Source organism: Trachurus japonicus, chromosome 2 (assembly GCF_045865225.1).
Source record: "Trachurus japonicus isolate A0001 chromosome 2, Traja_1.0".
Lineage (NCBI taxonomy): Eukaryota > Metazoa > Chordata > Actinopteri > Carangiformes > Carangidae > Trachurus > Trachurus japonicus.
The window spans coordinates 16192656-16206087 of NC_140908.1; the positions used below are offsets into that span (position 1 = coordinate 16192656).

General features: G+C 36.8%; 1 protein-coding gene across 1 annotated transcript in view; it reads left to right on the forward strand.

Moving 5' to 3' along the window:
- Positions 1 to 343: 343 nt before the first annotated feature.
- gtf3c3 (general transcription factor IIIC, polypeptide 3) overlaps positions 344 to 13432 on the forward strand; it is a 39205-nt gene continuing 26116 nt past the window's right edge. Inside the window, exons 1-10 of the mRNA XM_085802831.1 lie at positions 344 to 592; positions 626 to 752; positions 2073 to 2148; positions 2588 to 2991; positions 3900 to 4023; positions 5700 to 5891; positions 6698 to 6863; positions 7551 to 7915; positions 10648 to 10748; positions 11377 to 11548. Of these exons, the coding sequence (XP_085658957.1) occupies positions 660 to 752; positions 2073 to 2148; positions 2588 to 2991; positions 3900 to 4023; positions 5700 to 5891; positions 6698 to 6863; positions 7551 to 7915; positions 10648 to 10748; positions 11377 to 11548 (1693 nt within the window). The 5' untranslated portion in view covers positions 344 to 592; positions 626 to 659. The remainder of the gene's footprint in view (positions 593 to 625; positions 753 to 2072; positions 2149 to 2587; positions 2992 to 3899; positions 4024 to 5699; positions 5892 to 6697; positions 6864 to 7550; positions 7916 to 10647; positions 10749 to 11376; positions 11549 to 13432) is intronic.

The window sequence follows — 13432 nt, forward strand, 5'->3', positions numbered from 1 at the left end:
GTTTTGTTTTGTTTTGTTTTTCAATTTTTTGCATATATTTATTTTCTGGCTCTTTATTGTTCATAATCATCCTTCTGGATACATTGTATTTTAATTTTTATTCATCTTATTTATTTATTTATTATTTCATTTTCTTATTTTTGTCAAGCTCTGCTATATGTTTTATGCACTCTCTGTACTTTGGTGTTGTTTCATGTTTGTATAATGTCATGTTTGTATGTTTCAAATTTGATAATAAAGTTTGTTTAAAAAAAAAAACCCGAACCGGAAGTTGTAACAGTTCACGTGACCGGATCTTAGCGTGCACGCGGTAGTGTTTACAGTGTTTACAGTGTTTACAGTGCAGTAGCAGCTACATCCATGAGCAGCAGTCCTCTCAGAGGTTTATATCTCTATATCCTCTGTTAAATGCATAGATATTTATATATTTATGTGTTAAACGAGTGTTTCATTGTGATAAAACAGCTGGTTTGGAGTTTGGAGAAGTAACGTAGCTGCTGTTATTCAGCTTCAGCCGGAGAAACGAACCAAGGGAGAGAGAGTCAGACATGTCGAGCTGATAGACTAGTTTAGTTTAGTTTAGTTTAGTTTAGTTTATTTAGTTTATTAAAGTAATAAACTTAAGTTTAGTTTATTAAAGTAATAAAGTAAACTGAGACATGTCGGGCTTCAGCTCCGAGCTGATCGACTACCTGGAGGGAAGAATCAGCTTCGAAGAGTTTGACAAGAGGAGAGACGACAGAAAGGCTACGGTGAGTTAAATAAAGTTAAATAACACATTAACAAGGCTACGGTGAGTTAAATAAAGTTAAATAACACATTAACAAGGCTACGGTGAGTTAAATAAGTTAAATAACACATTAACAAGGCTACGGTGAGTTAAATAAGTTAAATAACACATTAACAAGGCTACGGTGAGTTAAATAAAGTTAAATAAGTTAAATAACACATTAACAAGGCTACGGTGAGTTAAATAAGTTAAATAACACATTAACAAGGCTACGGTGAGTTAAATAAAGTTAAATAAGTTAAATAACACATTAACAAGGCTACGGTGAGTTAAATAACACATTATTATGGTTAAAGTCTGGTGTATCTGGTTGATATTCTGTTTGTTAGCCAGCGTTAGCTTCTTAGCTGTCGCAGTAGCAGTTATTAGGCTATAAGCTAAGCTAAGCTAAGCTAAGGTACAAGCTTGGCTAAAGTAAATACTAAATTATATATCTGGTTAATGTGAATACCTGTAAGTTAAGTGTATTTATCTGTCTAATTCTGCTAGAGAACTAATGTTAGCTTGTTAGCTGTAGCAGCTCAGTTATTACAATGAAAGCTATGCTATAAGCTAAGCTAAAGGAAATACTAACGTTACTTTATAAATGGTAAAACCAGGGCCGTTGCTAGGAGTTCTGGGCCCCTGAAACAATACTAAAGTGGCCCCCCGGCCCCCCCCTGACCATACTACTAATACCTTCTTCATTTATTTGGAACTGACCAAAGAATTTAGTTTGTGTGTTTACTTTGAGTCAAAAGGAACTCTTAGCTAGCTGTATTTTAAATGTAATATATATTAAATTAATATAATAAAGCTGTTTATCTCTATCTGTATAGATATATAGCAAGCTAGCTATATAGATAAAGATAAATAACTATAGCCAGGGCCGTTGCTAGGAATTCTGGGGCCCCTGAAAGAATACTAAAGTGGCCCCCTGACTTTTCACCTTTTTTTCTTAGACTACAGATATATTATCATTTTTTATTTAGCCTACTTTGTTTTGATGCTAATGCAGCATTACTATGAGTATTAGTCAGGGTCTAAGCAGAATAAATCAGTCATACAAAGATTAGACTACTGGGGTTTTTTATGGGCCCCACTGGGCGCTGGGCCCCTAGAGTTATCATCACCTTTCTCCCCTAGACAACGGCCCTGAGTAGCTAATGTTAGCTTGTTAGCTGTCACAGTGTCAGTTAATAAACCTCCTGTCAAACCAGTGCCTCAGCTTTACTATTAAAACTTGTCTGATGTGTTTTTATATGACTTGTACATGGTTGTTGTGTATCTTCTGTCCCATCAGCAGCCAGACGGGACTGAAGACGATGTGGAGGACGAAGCTCAGCCGTCCACGTCCACTCAGGTCCCCGTGAAACTCGGTAAAAGTCCCGTCTTTCCCCCTTTTTGTTCGTTCGTGTATGAGTTTGTTCAAGTTGCAGCATCATCGATTGAGTTCTGATCATGGATGTATTGGTTCTGATGCTAATAGACGGAAAGAGTTAATAAGTTAAAGGGATAGTAGCATTTTTTTTAAAGTGGGGTTGTATGATCTCCAAATAGCCGTAAATAGCAGGTAAAACCTCTTTTAGGCCGTGAAAATAGGCCGTTTCTTTGGGTCTGTTCACAACACTGTATGTTGTAAATCTCTGGGCAGGGCTATTATGGGCTGGCGTTGCTAACGGGAGGAGTGCAGAGAGTCTTCTACTGCAATTAAAGTACTTAGGGGCTATCTGGAGATCATACAACCCCACTTTAAAAAAATGATACTATCCCTTTAAAATAGTTTAATTAACTATATTGAACGTTTTCCTCCACTAGCAGAAGAAGGGGTCAGCCCGGGCGTCCAGCTGGCCTTCGCCTCGATGCTGGGAGAAACACCACAACCACCGTCTTCGGAGGAGGAGGAGGAGGAGGAGGAGGGGGAAGAAGAGGAAGAAGAAGAAGAGGAAGAAGAGGAAGAGGAGGACAGCTTGAGCTACGTCGACGACAAAGACGATGAGGATTACAAAGTGGACAAGGAGGAGGAAGAGGTGATGAAGGCCGAGCTGAGTCTGACGGAGGAGAAGAAGCAGCAGCAGAGGAAGAAGGGAGGAGGAGGGAAGAAAGGAAGACGGAGGAGAAGGAGAGACGAGATGGAGGACGAGATGGAGGACGATCCCTCGGTCGGTGACGTGTTCGCCCTGGAGATGGAGCTGAACCGAGAAAACAAGAAGATGATGAAGGTGAGGAGGAGGAGGAGGAGGATGCAGCAGGGCCGTACAGGGGAGAAAGGTGATGATAACTCTAGGGGCCCAGCGCCCAGTGGGGCCCAGAAAAAACCCCAGTAGTCTAATCTTTGTATGACTGATTTATTCTGCATAAGACCCTGACTAATACTCATAGTACACTGTAAAAACTCAACATCTTTCCAAGAATATTTGTCTTATTTCTTGTCCAAATGTCTCATTTCTAGTCAAAACTAATCTCTCTCCACTTAAAATAAGACTCATCACCTAAAAATTAACTTGTTTTCAGATCATTTTCACTTGTTTCAAACAAATTTTCACTTGAAATAAGTAGAAAAATCTGCCAGCGAAAACATGTTTTTTGTGCTTGAAATAAGGAAGAAAAACTTGCTCCATTATCAGATTTTTTCTACATATTCCAAGTGAAAATCTGCTTGAAAGAAGTAAAAAGTGTCTAAAAACAAGCTGCTTTTAATATGATGTGTCTTATTTTAAGTAGAATGAGATTTGTTTTGACTAGAAATAAGACAAATATTCTTGGTAAGATAAGTTTTTGCAGTGTAATGCTGCATTAGCATCAAAACAAAGAAGGCTAAATAATAAATGATAATACATACGTAGTCTAAGAAAAAAAAAGAAGGAAAAGTTAGGGGGGAGGGGCCCACTTTAGTATTCTTTAAGGGGGCCCAGAATTCCTAGCTACGGCCCTGTGTTACATGATGTCCAGCTGTTAACGTGTGTCTGTGTTCAGGAGCGACGGCATCGCAGCAAACTGCCCCGCGCCCTCAGAGTCTGTACTAATAATCTATCTATCTATCTATCTATCTATCTATCTATCTATCTATCTATCTATCTATCTATCTATCTATCTATCTATCTATCTATCTATCTATCTATCTGTTCAGGAGCGGCGGCATCGCAGCAAGCTGCCCCGCGCCCTCAGGGGCCTCATGGGGGAAGCTAACATCCGCTACGCCCGAGGAGAGAAGGAAGACGCCATATTGATGTGTATGGAGATCATCAGACAAGGTACGAAACCACCTCGCTGTGTTGGGGGAGGTTTTACATTTGGCTTTATCTTTTTTCTTTTTTTTCTGTTCCTTTTTTTTCTTCTCCTGCTTTAATTCTCCTTTTTATACTTTTTTCTTTGTCTTTTTTTCCTCCTAAAAAATAAGTTTATCTGAAAATGAAACTAAGTCACCTGGAGCGCTGGACTAGACACTCCCAGTTTTCTTTTTATTTATTTTTTTGAACTAATGTGTTTATTTATGTTTCAAGCTTTACATATTTAAAGGAACATTGCGTAGGAATTCCTCCCATCTGGCCTTGCAGTTGTAGATCACAAGCAACTCAATAAATCGTATTTTTCATGCTGCATTCACCTGAAATTGGGCAGACGGCAGACGGACGACAGCCGCTGCACGGCAACAAGTGGTCCGTCAGCACGAGGCCAAACAATACACGTGACAATATGTTGTCATGGCGATGTGGTATTGTTTTACCGTCTTTCTCTGGACTTCTGAGACTAAAATGACATCTGGTTTGTTAGCGACGGCCGTCTGCCCGACTGCAGGTGAATGCAGCATCAGTGTAACGCTTCAGTTTGTTGATTGGGGGGATTACTGCTTAATGAGAAACAGACTTTTGAACCAAATAATCGATTTTCCTGAATAGATAACAGGAGAAGTTACACAATGTCCCTTTAACCTCAGTCACAGAATCTTTCTTATTAAAAACTTTAAATTCTTTTGCTCCATTTCTGAGTAAAAAACAACAGAAGGAAAGAAAAGAGAAACGCCGAGGTGGTTCCTTATTCTGATGACAGTGTCAGAGGTCCGAAAGTTAAAATAATAATAATAGTGATAATTATGATGTTTAATTAAGATTGAGTAGAATTACCATGGCGATGGAAACACACCCTTTTACCTTCGAAGGTGTTGCATTTTTTCCCACATAATCGTCATTTTTTTGTCATTTTACAAATGGAACAAAGTGGTCGTAAAGAACAAAGTGTTCTGACGTGAATCAGATTTTTTTTTTAAAATTCAGATTGGATGATTTCTGTGTCTATCTGGGCCCGATGTGTTAATAAAGTAGGTTAAAGTGAAAAAATAATGATCAGATCATGTCGATGAAGTTGCTCTGAAAAAACGATCCCAAGCATGAGCATGTTGAACATTTATTTATGGGATGTATGAAAACATCTAAAAGAGGCTCAGTCCCCTAAGAGTTTAGTTAGAGGACAAACATATAAATTAAAACAGCTTCTGATGTTGTAACCAGCACAGATCGATGATCTAACTCACTGGTTCTCAACGCGGGGTCTTTTTTTATTTTTAGAAATTTTACCACTTTTTCTAGATCTTGTTTTTTAACTTCTTTTTTTTTCCTAGAAAATTTTTAACTTTTTTTTTTTTTTTGTGAGAATTTTACCACTTGTTTCTAGAAATGTTTTTGGAGAAATTGTACCACTTTTTTTCCAGAAATTTCTCTACAATATTTCCAAAGATTCACACCATTGGCCCTGATTTGAATGTACAAAACTTTATTCAGTCTCGGAACAAATATTCTTGTATTTCTGGTGTTTGAATGGGGGTCTGTGGTCTAATAATTTGTGTCAGTTTAGGTCCTTGATGTAAAAAGGTTTGATAACCCCGACTGCTCTAACTTGTGGGTGGTTTCCATGGTTTCCTCCCCGGCTGCAGCCCCGCTGGCCTACGAGCCGTTCTCCACGCTGGCCATGATCTACGAGGACGACGGCGACGTGGACAAAGCGCTGCAGTTCAGTCTGATCGCGGCTCACCTGAACCCGTCGGACTGCGAGGAGTGGGTCCGCCTGGCCGAGATGTCGCTGGAGCAGGACAACGTCCGCCAGGCCATCGTCTGCTACAGCAAAGGTCCATTCACTGATTTCTTTATTTAAATCATGTAAACGACAATGTAAAAAAGATAAAATAATAATATAATAAGGAAATAAGTGAACAAGTAACATCTCATAAGCAACGCAGTTTACATGAGTGAAAAGGAGTAGGAAGAAGTATAAACTTATCTAATCCTACCCCGATCATTTTAACTATATGGTCTAATTAAAATCATAGCACAAAGACATTACATTTATTATTTAATTCCTCCATTACACTATGAACCATTTCCTGCCACATTTTAATCCCAATAGTCAGTCAGCAAACACCTTGTGTGAATTATTCAATGTACCTCTGGAGAATCATTTCTTTATGTCTCTTTTTAAACATGATTACACTCTAAATGTTTTTGATTTCAGTAGCTACTCATATTATTCCACAGTTTTACTCCACAAATGGTGATGCAGAAACGTTTCTTTGTTGTGCTCTGCCAACCTTTAGATTTGATTTCTCTCTTAAATCATAACCTTGCTCTCTTTCATGAAACATTCTCTCAATATTTCTTGGTAGCAGATAGTTCCTTGTTTATATAATAATACTTACTGTTATAATGCTGTTTTATGCTCCACCAAGTCAAACTATTTTAGAGTTTTAGATGTACGACTTTATTCTCGTAAATTTATGACTTTATTTTCGTAAATGTACGACTTTATTCTCGTAAATGTACGACTTTATTCTGTAAGTAAGAATGGGAGTGAAATTGTTGTAATATAAATTTGTGTTCAAAATGCAACGGAATGCCAGTAACCCAGAGTTTTCGTTGTCGTCGTGGTAACCGGCAGCCATCAAGTACGACCCTAGCAACGTGCGCTACCTGTGGGAGCGGTCCAGCCTGCACATGCGGCTCGGAGAGCACAAACACTGCATGGACGGCTACCGACGAATCCTGTCGCTGCTGCCGCTGGAGGACGGAGAGCACTTCATGCAGCTGTCCAAGGACATGGCCAAGTACGACACATCACACCACTCACACAAAAGCTTATTTCTTGTCAAAATGTCTCATTTCTAGTCTAAACTAATCTCTTTTCACTCAAAATAAGAACCATCACCTAAAAATGAACTTGTTTTTAGTCGGGCTGGGCCGATATGCTTTTGTGCCGATTCGATTCTCTAACGATTTCTGGGTCCCGATTCGATTTAAATTGCGATTGGATTTTTACCAAGTATTGCGATTTTACATTTAAATGATTGTGATTTTCTTTCCTTAAACAAGAGCAGGTTGAACCAAACACTTGACAATACATCATAAGTCATATTTACAAAAAACAATACACACATCACATCAGTTTGTTCACATAGATATCTGTGAACAAACCAACACAACAGGCCGGTTTGACTTTGTCGAGTGTAATGGCTCAGAAAGAATACATGATCGTACAATAAAGATTGGTCGCCACCCCCCCCCAAAAAAAAGCCCAGCCCTATTTATTTGTCAGTGCAAACTTTTTTAGAATGTCTCTGCCCCGCTGATCTCAAAACAACTTGCACCGATAATTAAAAACAATGAACCTACTGCTGTGACTATAGAGGGATTATTATGGTGATGGGAGGATGTGTGACAAAGTGTTGAACTGTCCCTTTAAGTGTTTGTGTATTGTGTTGTTGTGTGTTGTGTGGTTGTGTGTGTGTGTGTAGGAGCTACTACGAGTGCAGCGACGTGCCGGCAGCTCTCAGCGTGATAGAAGAAGCCTTCTCCCGTCACCCCACGCTGGTCAGCGATGACTTCATCAACATGGCCGCCGAGCTCTACATCTCCAGCCGCCAGTACGACGCCGCGCTGCAGGTCCTGGTGCGCTTCGCTGGCGTCGCCATGGTTACGGCCCAGTCCACAGAGTCCACAGAGTCCACATCGCACCCCACGGGACCGCTGGAGGAGGAGGAGAGGGAGGAGGAGAAGGAGACCGGGGAGGAAGAGGAGGAGGAGAAGGAGGAGAAGAAAGACGAAGAAGAAGGAGCGAAGACGAAGAAGGCCGAGGAGGAGAAGGAGACAGAGAACTACGGTGAGGAGTCGACACGCATCTATCTATCTATCGTTATGTAAGACCACATGTATAGAGAATGTGAAGTTACGTCACGCTGTGGGACGTTGGACGCCATCTTTGGAGGATCGCGGATGTAAACACTTGCTCGTTCCCCTAAAAAAAGTTCCCCAAAGTCGCTTAAAAGTAATATCATGGTGGGACAGTACTGCTGCCACAGTAGCTATATGCACTAATACCAACAATGAGATAGTTCAGGATGTCTGGATCAGTCAGTGGAGGGAGTAAATCTGGGTCTTAATAAGGTGTACGTTAGTTTTTCTGTGTACCTTGTTTCTCGTTAAATTTGAGTTTATCACGATACGTTCCTCCTTCGTTTCCCTTCCCCTTCTCCATTTCTTTTTTTTATTTTATTTTTGTCCGTCTTCCTCATCTCCTTTTCTTTCTCTTTTACTTCTTGCTCGTTTTCCTCCGTTTTCCCCACTCTCTGTTTACATTTGCGTTCCTCCAAAGATGGCGCCGACGTCCCACAACGCCAAAGCGGCGTGACGTCAGCTTCACATTCTCTATAGACCACTTCTTTCTTTCTTTCTTTCTATCTATCTATCTATCTATCTATCTATCTATCTATCTATCTATCTATCTATCTATCTATCTATCTATCTATCTATCTATCTATCACTCTATCACTCTATCTATCTATCTATCTATCTATCTATCTATCTATCTATCTATCTATCTATCTAATCCATAACGGTGAGGAGTCGACTCAACAACACCAGTAGAATCTGTCACAGGATGAAAAGCTAAAGACCACATGTATACACCACCACATACAGCTCCACTTTAAAAAGCAGCGCAGTTGCAGCTGCAGCACGACCCTAAACTGTGATGATGAGCCCAAATTACATTAAAAAACGACTTTTAAAAAAAAAATGTTTTTTTTTTTTTTTTTAATAAAAATAAAAAATCGCCAGAAAAAAAAATCATGTGTGTTGCTTACTTGGTAAATTTACGACTTTATTCTCGTAATGTTATGACTTTTTTCTCGTAGGAAATGTACGACTTTATTCTTGTAAATTTACGACTTTATTCTCGTAAATGTACGACTTTATTCTCGTAAATTTACGACTTTATTCTCGTAAATGTACAACTTTATTCTCGTAAATTTACGACTTTATTCTCGTAAATGTACGACTTTCTTGTAAATTTACGACTTTATTCTCGTAATGTTATGACTTTTTTCTCGTAGGGAATGTATGACTTGATTCTCGTAAATGTACGACTTTATTCTCGTAAATTTATGACTATATTCTCGTAAATTTATGACTTTTTTCTCGTAGGGAATGTATGACTTGATTCTCGTAAATTTACGACTTTATTCTCGTAAATTTATGACTTTATTCTTGTAAATTTACGACTTTATTCTCGTAAATGTACGACTTTATTCTCGTAAATTTACGACTTTATTCTCGTAAATGTACGACTTTCTTGTAAATTTACGACTTTATTCTCGTAATGTTATGACTTTTTTCTCGTAGGGAATGTATGACTTGATTCTCGTAAATGTACGACTTTATTCTTGTAAATTTACGACTTTATTCTCATAAATTTACGACTTTATTCTCGTAATGTTATGACTTTTTTCTCGTAGGGAATGTACAACTTTATTCTCGTAAATATACGACTTTATTCTCGTAAATGTATGACTTTATTCTCGTAAATTTACAACTTTATTCTCGTAAATGTACGACTTTATTCTCGTAAATTTACAACTTTATTCTCGTAAATGTACGACTTTATTCTCGTAAATTTACGACTTTATTCTCGTAATGTTATGACTTTTTTCTCGTAGGGAATGTATGACTTTATTCTCGTAAATGTACGACTTTATTCTCGTAAATTTACGACTTTATTCTCGTAAATTTAAGACTTTATTCTCGTAAATGTATGACTTTATTCTCCTAATGTTATGACTTTTTTCTCGTAGGGAATGTACGACTTAGTCTCGTAAATTTACGACTTTATTCTCGTAATGTTATAACTTTTTTCTCGTAGGAAATGTACGACTTTATTCTCGTAAATTTATGACTTTATTCTCGTAAATGTACGACTTTATTCTCATAAATGTACGATTTTATTCTCGTAAATTTACAACTTTATTCTCGTAAATGTACGACTTTATTCTCGTAAATTTACAACTTTATTCTCGTAAATGTACGACTTTATTCTTGTAAATTTACGACTTTATTCTCGTAATGTTATGACTTTTTTCTCATAGGGAATGTATGACTTTATTCTCGTAAATGTACGACTTTATTCTCGTAAATTTACGACTTTATTCTCGTAAATTTAAGACTTTATTCTTGTAAATTTACGACTTTATTCTCGTAATGTTATGACTTTTTTCTCGTAGGGAATGTACGACTTTATTCTTGTAAATTTACGACTTTATTCTCATAATGTTATGACTTTTTTCTCGTAGGAAATGTACGACTTTATTCTCGTAAATGTACGACTTTATTCTCGTAAATGTACGACTTTATTCTCATAAATGTACGATTTTATTCTTGTAAATTTACGATTTTATTCTCGTAAATTTATGACTTTATTCTCGACAACACAAGAGTCACGTGACTTTCATGATCCCAACGTGGTTTGTTGTGACTCCCCCGCTCCTCTCCGTCGCCATGGAAACTGCGATCACAGCTGCTGATTAAAGGGCGAGTCTGTCTGTGTTTGTCTGCATCCAGGTGCAGTTAAACAGGTGCAGGTACCAGACAGCGTCCCGGTCGACCTGAGGGCCAAGCTGATCGTCTGCCTCATACACAAGCACGTCTACACCCCCCTGGAGGTAACACAACCTAAACACAACACACTCACTATGGTTTACACCACTGGTTCTCAACCTGGGGTCCGGGGACCCCCAGGGGTCCTTGAGAGATCTGAACGGGGTCCCCGATTGTTTCTTGAAATTTTACCACTTTTTTCTAGAAGTTTTTATTTTTATTTTTTTATTATTTTACCACTTTTTCTAGTTTCTTTTACGAGAAATTTTTTACTTTTTTTATTTTTTACTTTTTTTGGAAAAATTTTTTTACCACTTCTTCCTAGAAATGTTAAAACGTTTTTGGAGAAATTGGACCACTTTTTTTCCAGAAATTTCTCTATGATATTTCCAATAATTCACGCCATTGGCCCTAATTTAAATGTATAAAAAAGTAATGTTCTTCAGTCTCAGAACAAATAGTTGTGTATTTCTGGTGTTTGCTTAACACTTACTTTAAATTTGGTCCAATGGGGGTCCGTGGTCTAATTTGTGTCTATTTAGGTCCTTGATGTACAAAAGGTTGAGAACCACTGGTTTACAGCACTGTTTTAACTGTTTTTGGGACTGTAGATGTAAATGTGTTTTTCTTCGTAGAGCCTGGTGTGGTCCCTGATGGAGCAGAGCCCTAAATGTTGTACTGTCCCTTTAACAGAGCCTGGTGTGGGCCCTGATGGAGCAGAGCCCTGAGGAGATCGGGGACCTGCACCTGGATGTGAGTGAAGCGTACCTGGAGGAGGGAGAGTACCTGTCTGCTCTGCCGCTGCTGTCCAACCTCATCCTGTCAGAGAAATACAACCTGGCTGTGGTCTGGCTGAGACACGCAGGTGATCTATCTATCTATCTATCTATCTATCTATCTATCTATCTATCTATCTATCTATCTATCTATCTATCTATCTATCTATCTATCTATCATTCTATCTATCTATCTATCTATCTATCTATCTATCTATCTATCTATCTATCTATCTATCTATCTATCTATCTATCTATCTATCTATCTATCTATCATTCTATCTATCTATCTATCTATCTATCTATCTATCTATCATTCTATCTATCATTCTATCTATCTATCTATCTATCTATCTATCATTCTATCTATCTATCTATCTATCTATCTATCTATCATTCTATCTATCTATCTACTATCTATCTACTATCTATCTATCTATCTACCTATCTATCATTCTATCTATCTATCTATCTATCTATCTATCTATCTATCATTCTATCTATCTATCTACTATCTATCTACTATCTATCTATCTATCTACCTATCTATCTATCTATCTATCTATCATTCTATCTATCTATCTATCTATCTATCTATCTATCTATCTATCTATCTATCTATCTATCTATCTATCTATCTATCTATCTATCTATCTACCTATCTATCTATCTATCTATCATTCTATCTATCTATCTACTATCTATCTACTATCTATCTATCTATCTACTATCTATCTATCATTCTATCTATCTACTATCTATCTATCTATCTATCTATCTATCTATCATTCTATCTATCTATCTATCTATCTATCATTCTATCTATCTATCTACTATCTATCTACTATCTATCTATCTACCTATCTATCTATCTATCTATCTATCATTCTATCTATCTATCTATCTATCTATCTATCTACCTATCTATCTATCTATCTATCATTCTATCTATCTATCTATCTATCTATCTATCATCTATCTATCTATCTATCTATCTATCTATCTATCTATCTATCTATCTATCTATCATTCTATCTATCTACTATCTATCTATCTATCTATCTATCTATCATTCTATCTATCTATCTATCTATCTATCTATCTATCTATCTATCATTCTATCTATCTATCTATCTATCTATCTATCATTCTATCTATCTATCTATCATTCTATCTATCTATCTATCTATCTATCTATCATCTATCTATCTGTCTATCTATCTATCTATCATTCTATCTATCTATCTATCTATCTATCTATCTATCTATCATTCTATCTATCTATCTATCTATCTATCTATCTATCTATCTATCTACTATCTATCTATCTATCTACTATCTATCTATCTATCATTCTATCTATCTATCTATCTATCATCTATCTATCTATCTATCTATCTATCTATCATTCTATCTATCTACTATCTATCTATCTATCTATCTATCTATCATTCTATCTATCTATCTATCTATCTATCTATCTATCTATCTATCTATCTATCTATCTATCTACTATCTATCTACTATCTATCTATCTATCTATCTATCTATCTATCTACCTATCTATCACTCTATCTATCTATCTATCTATCACTCTATCTATCTATCTATCTATCTACTATCTATCTACTATCTATCTATCTATCTATCTATCTATCTATCTATCTACCTATCTATCACTCTATCTATCTATCTATCTATCTATCTATCTACTATCTATCTACTATCTATCTATCTATCTATCTATCTATCTATCTACCTATCTATCACTCTATCTATCTATCTATCTACTATCTATCTATCTATCTATCTATCTATCTATCTATCTACTATCTATCTACTATCTATCTATCTATCTATCTACTATCTATCTACTATCTATCTACTATCTATCTATCTATCTATCTATCTACTATCTATCTATCTATCTATCTATCTACTATCTATCTACTATCTATCTATCTGTCTATCTA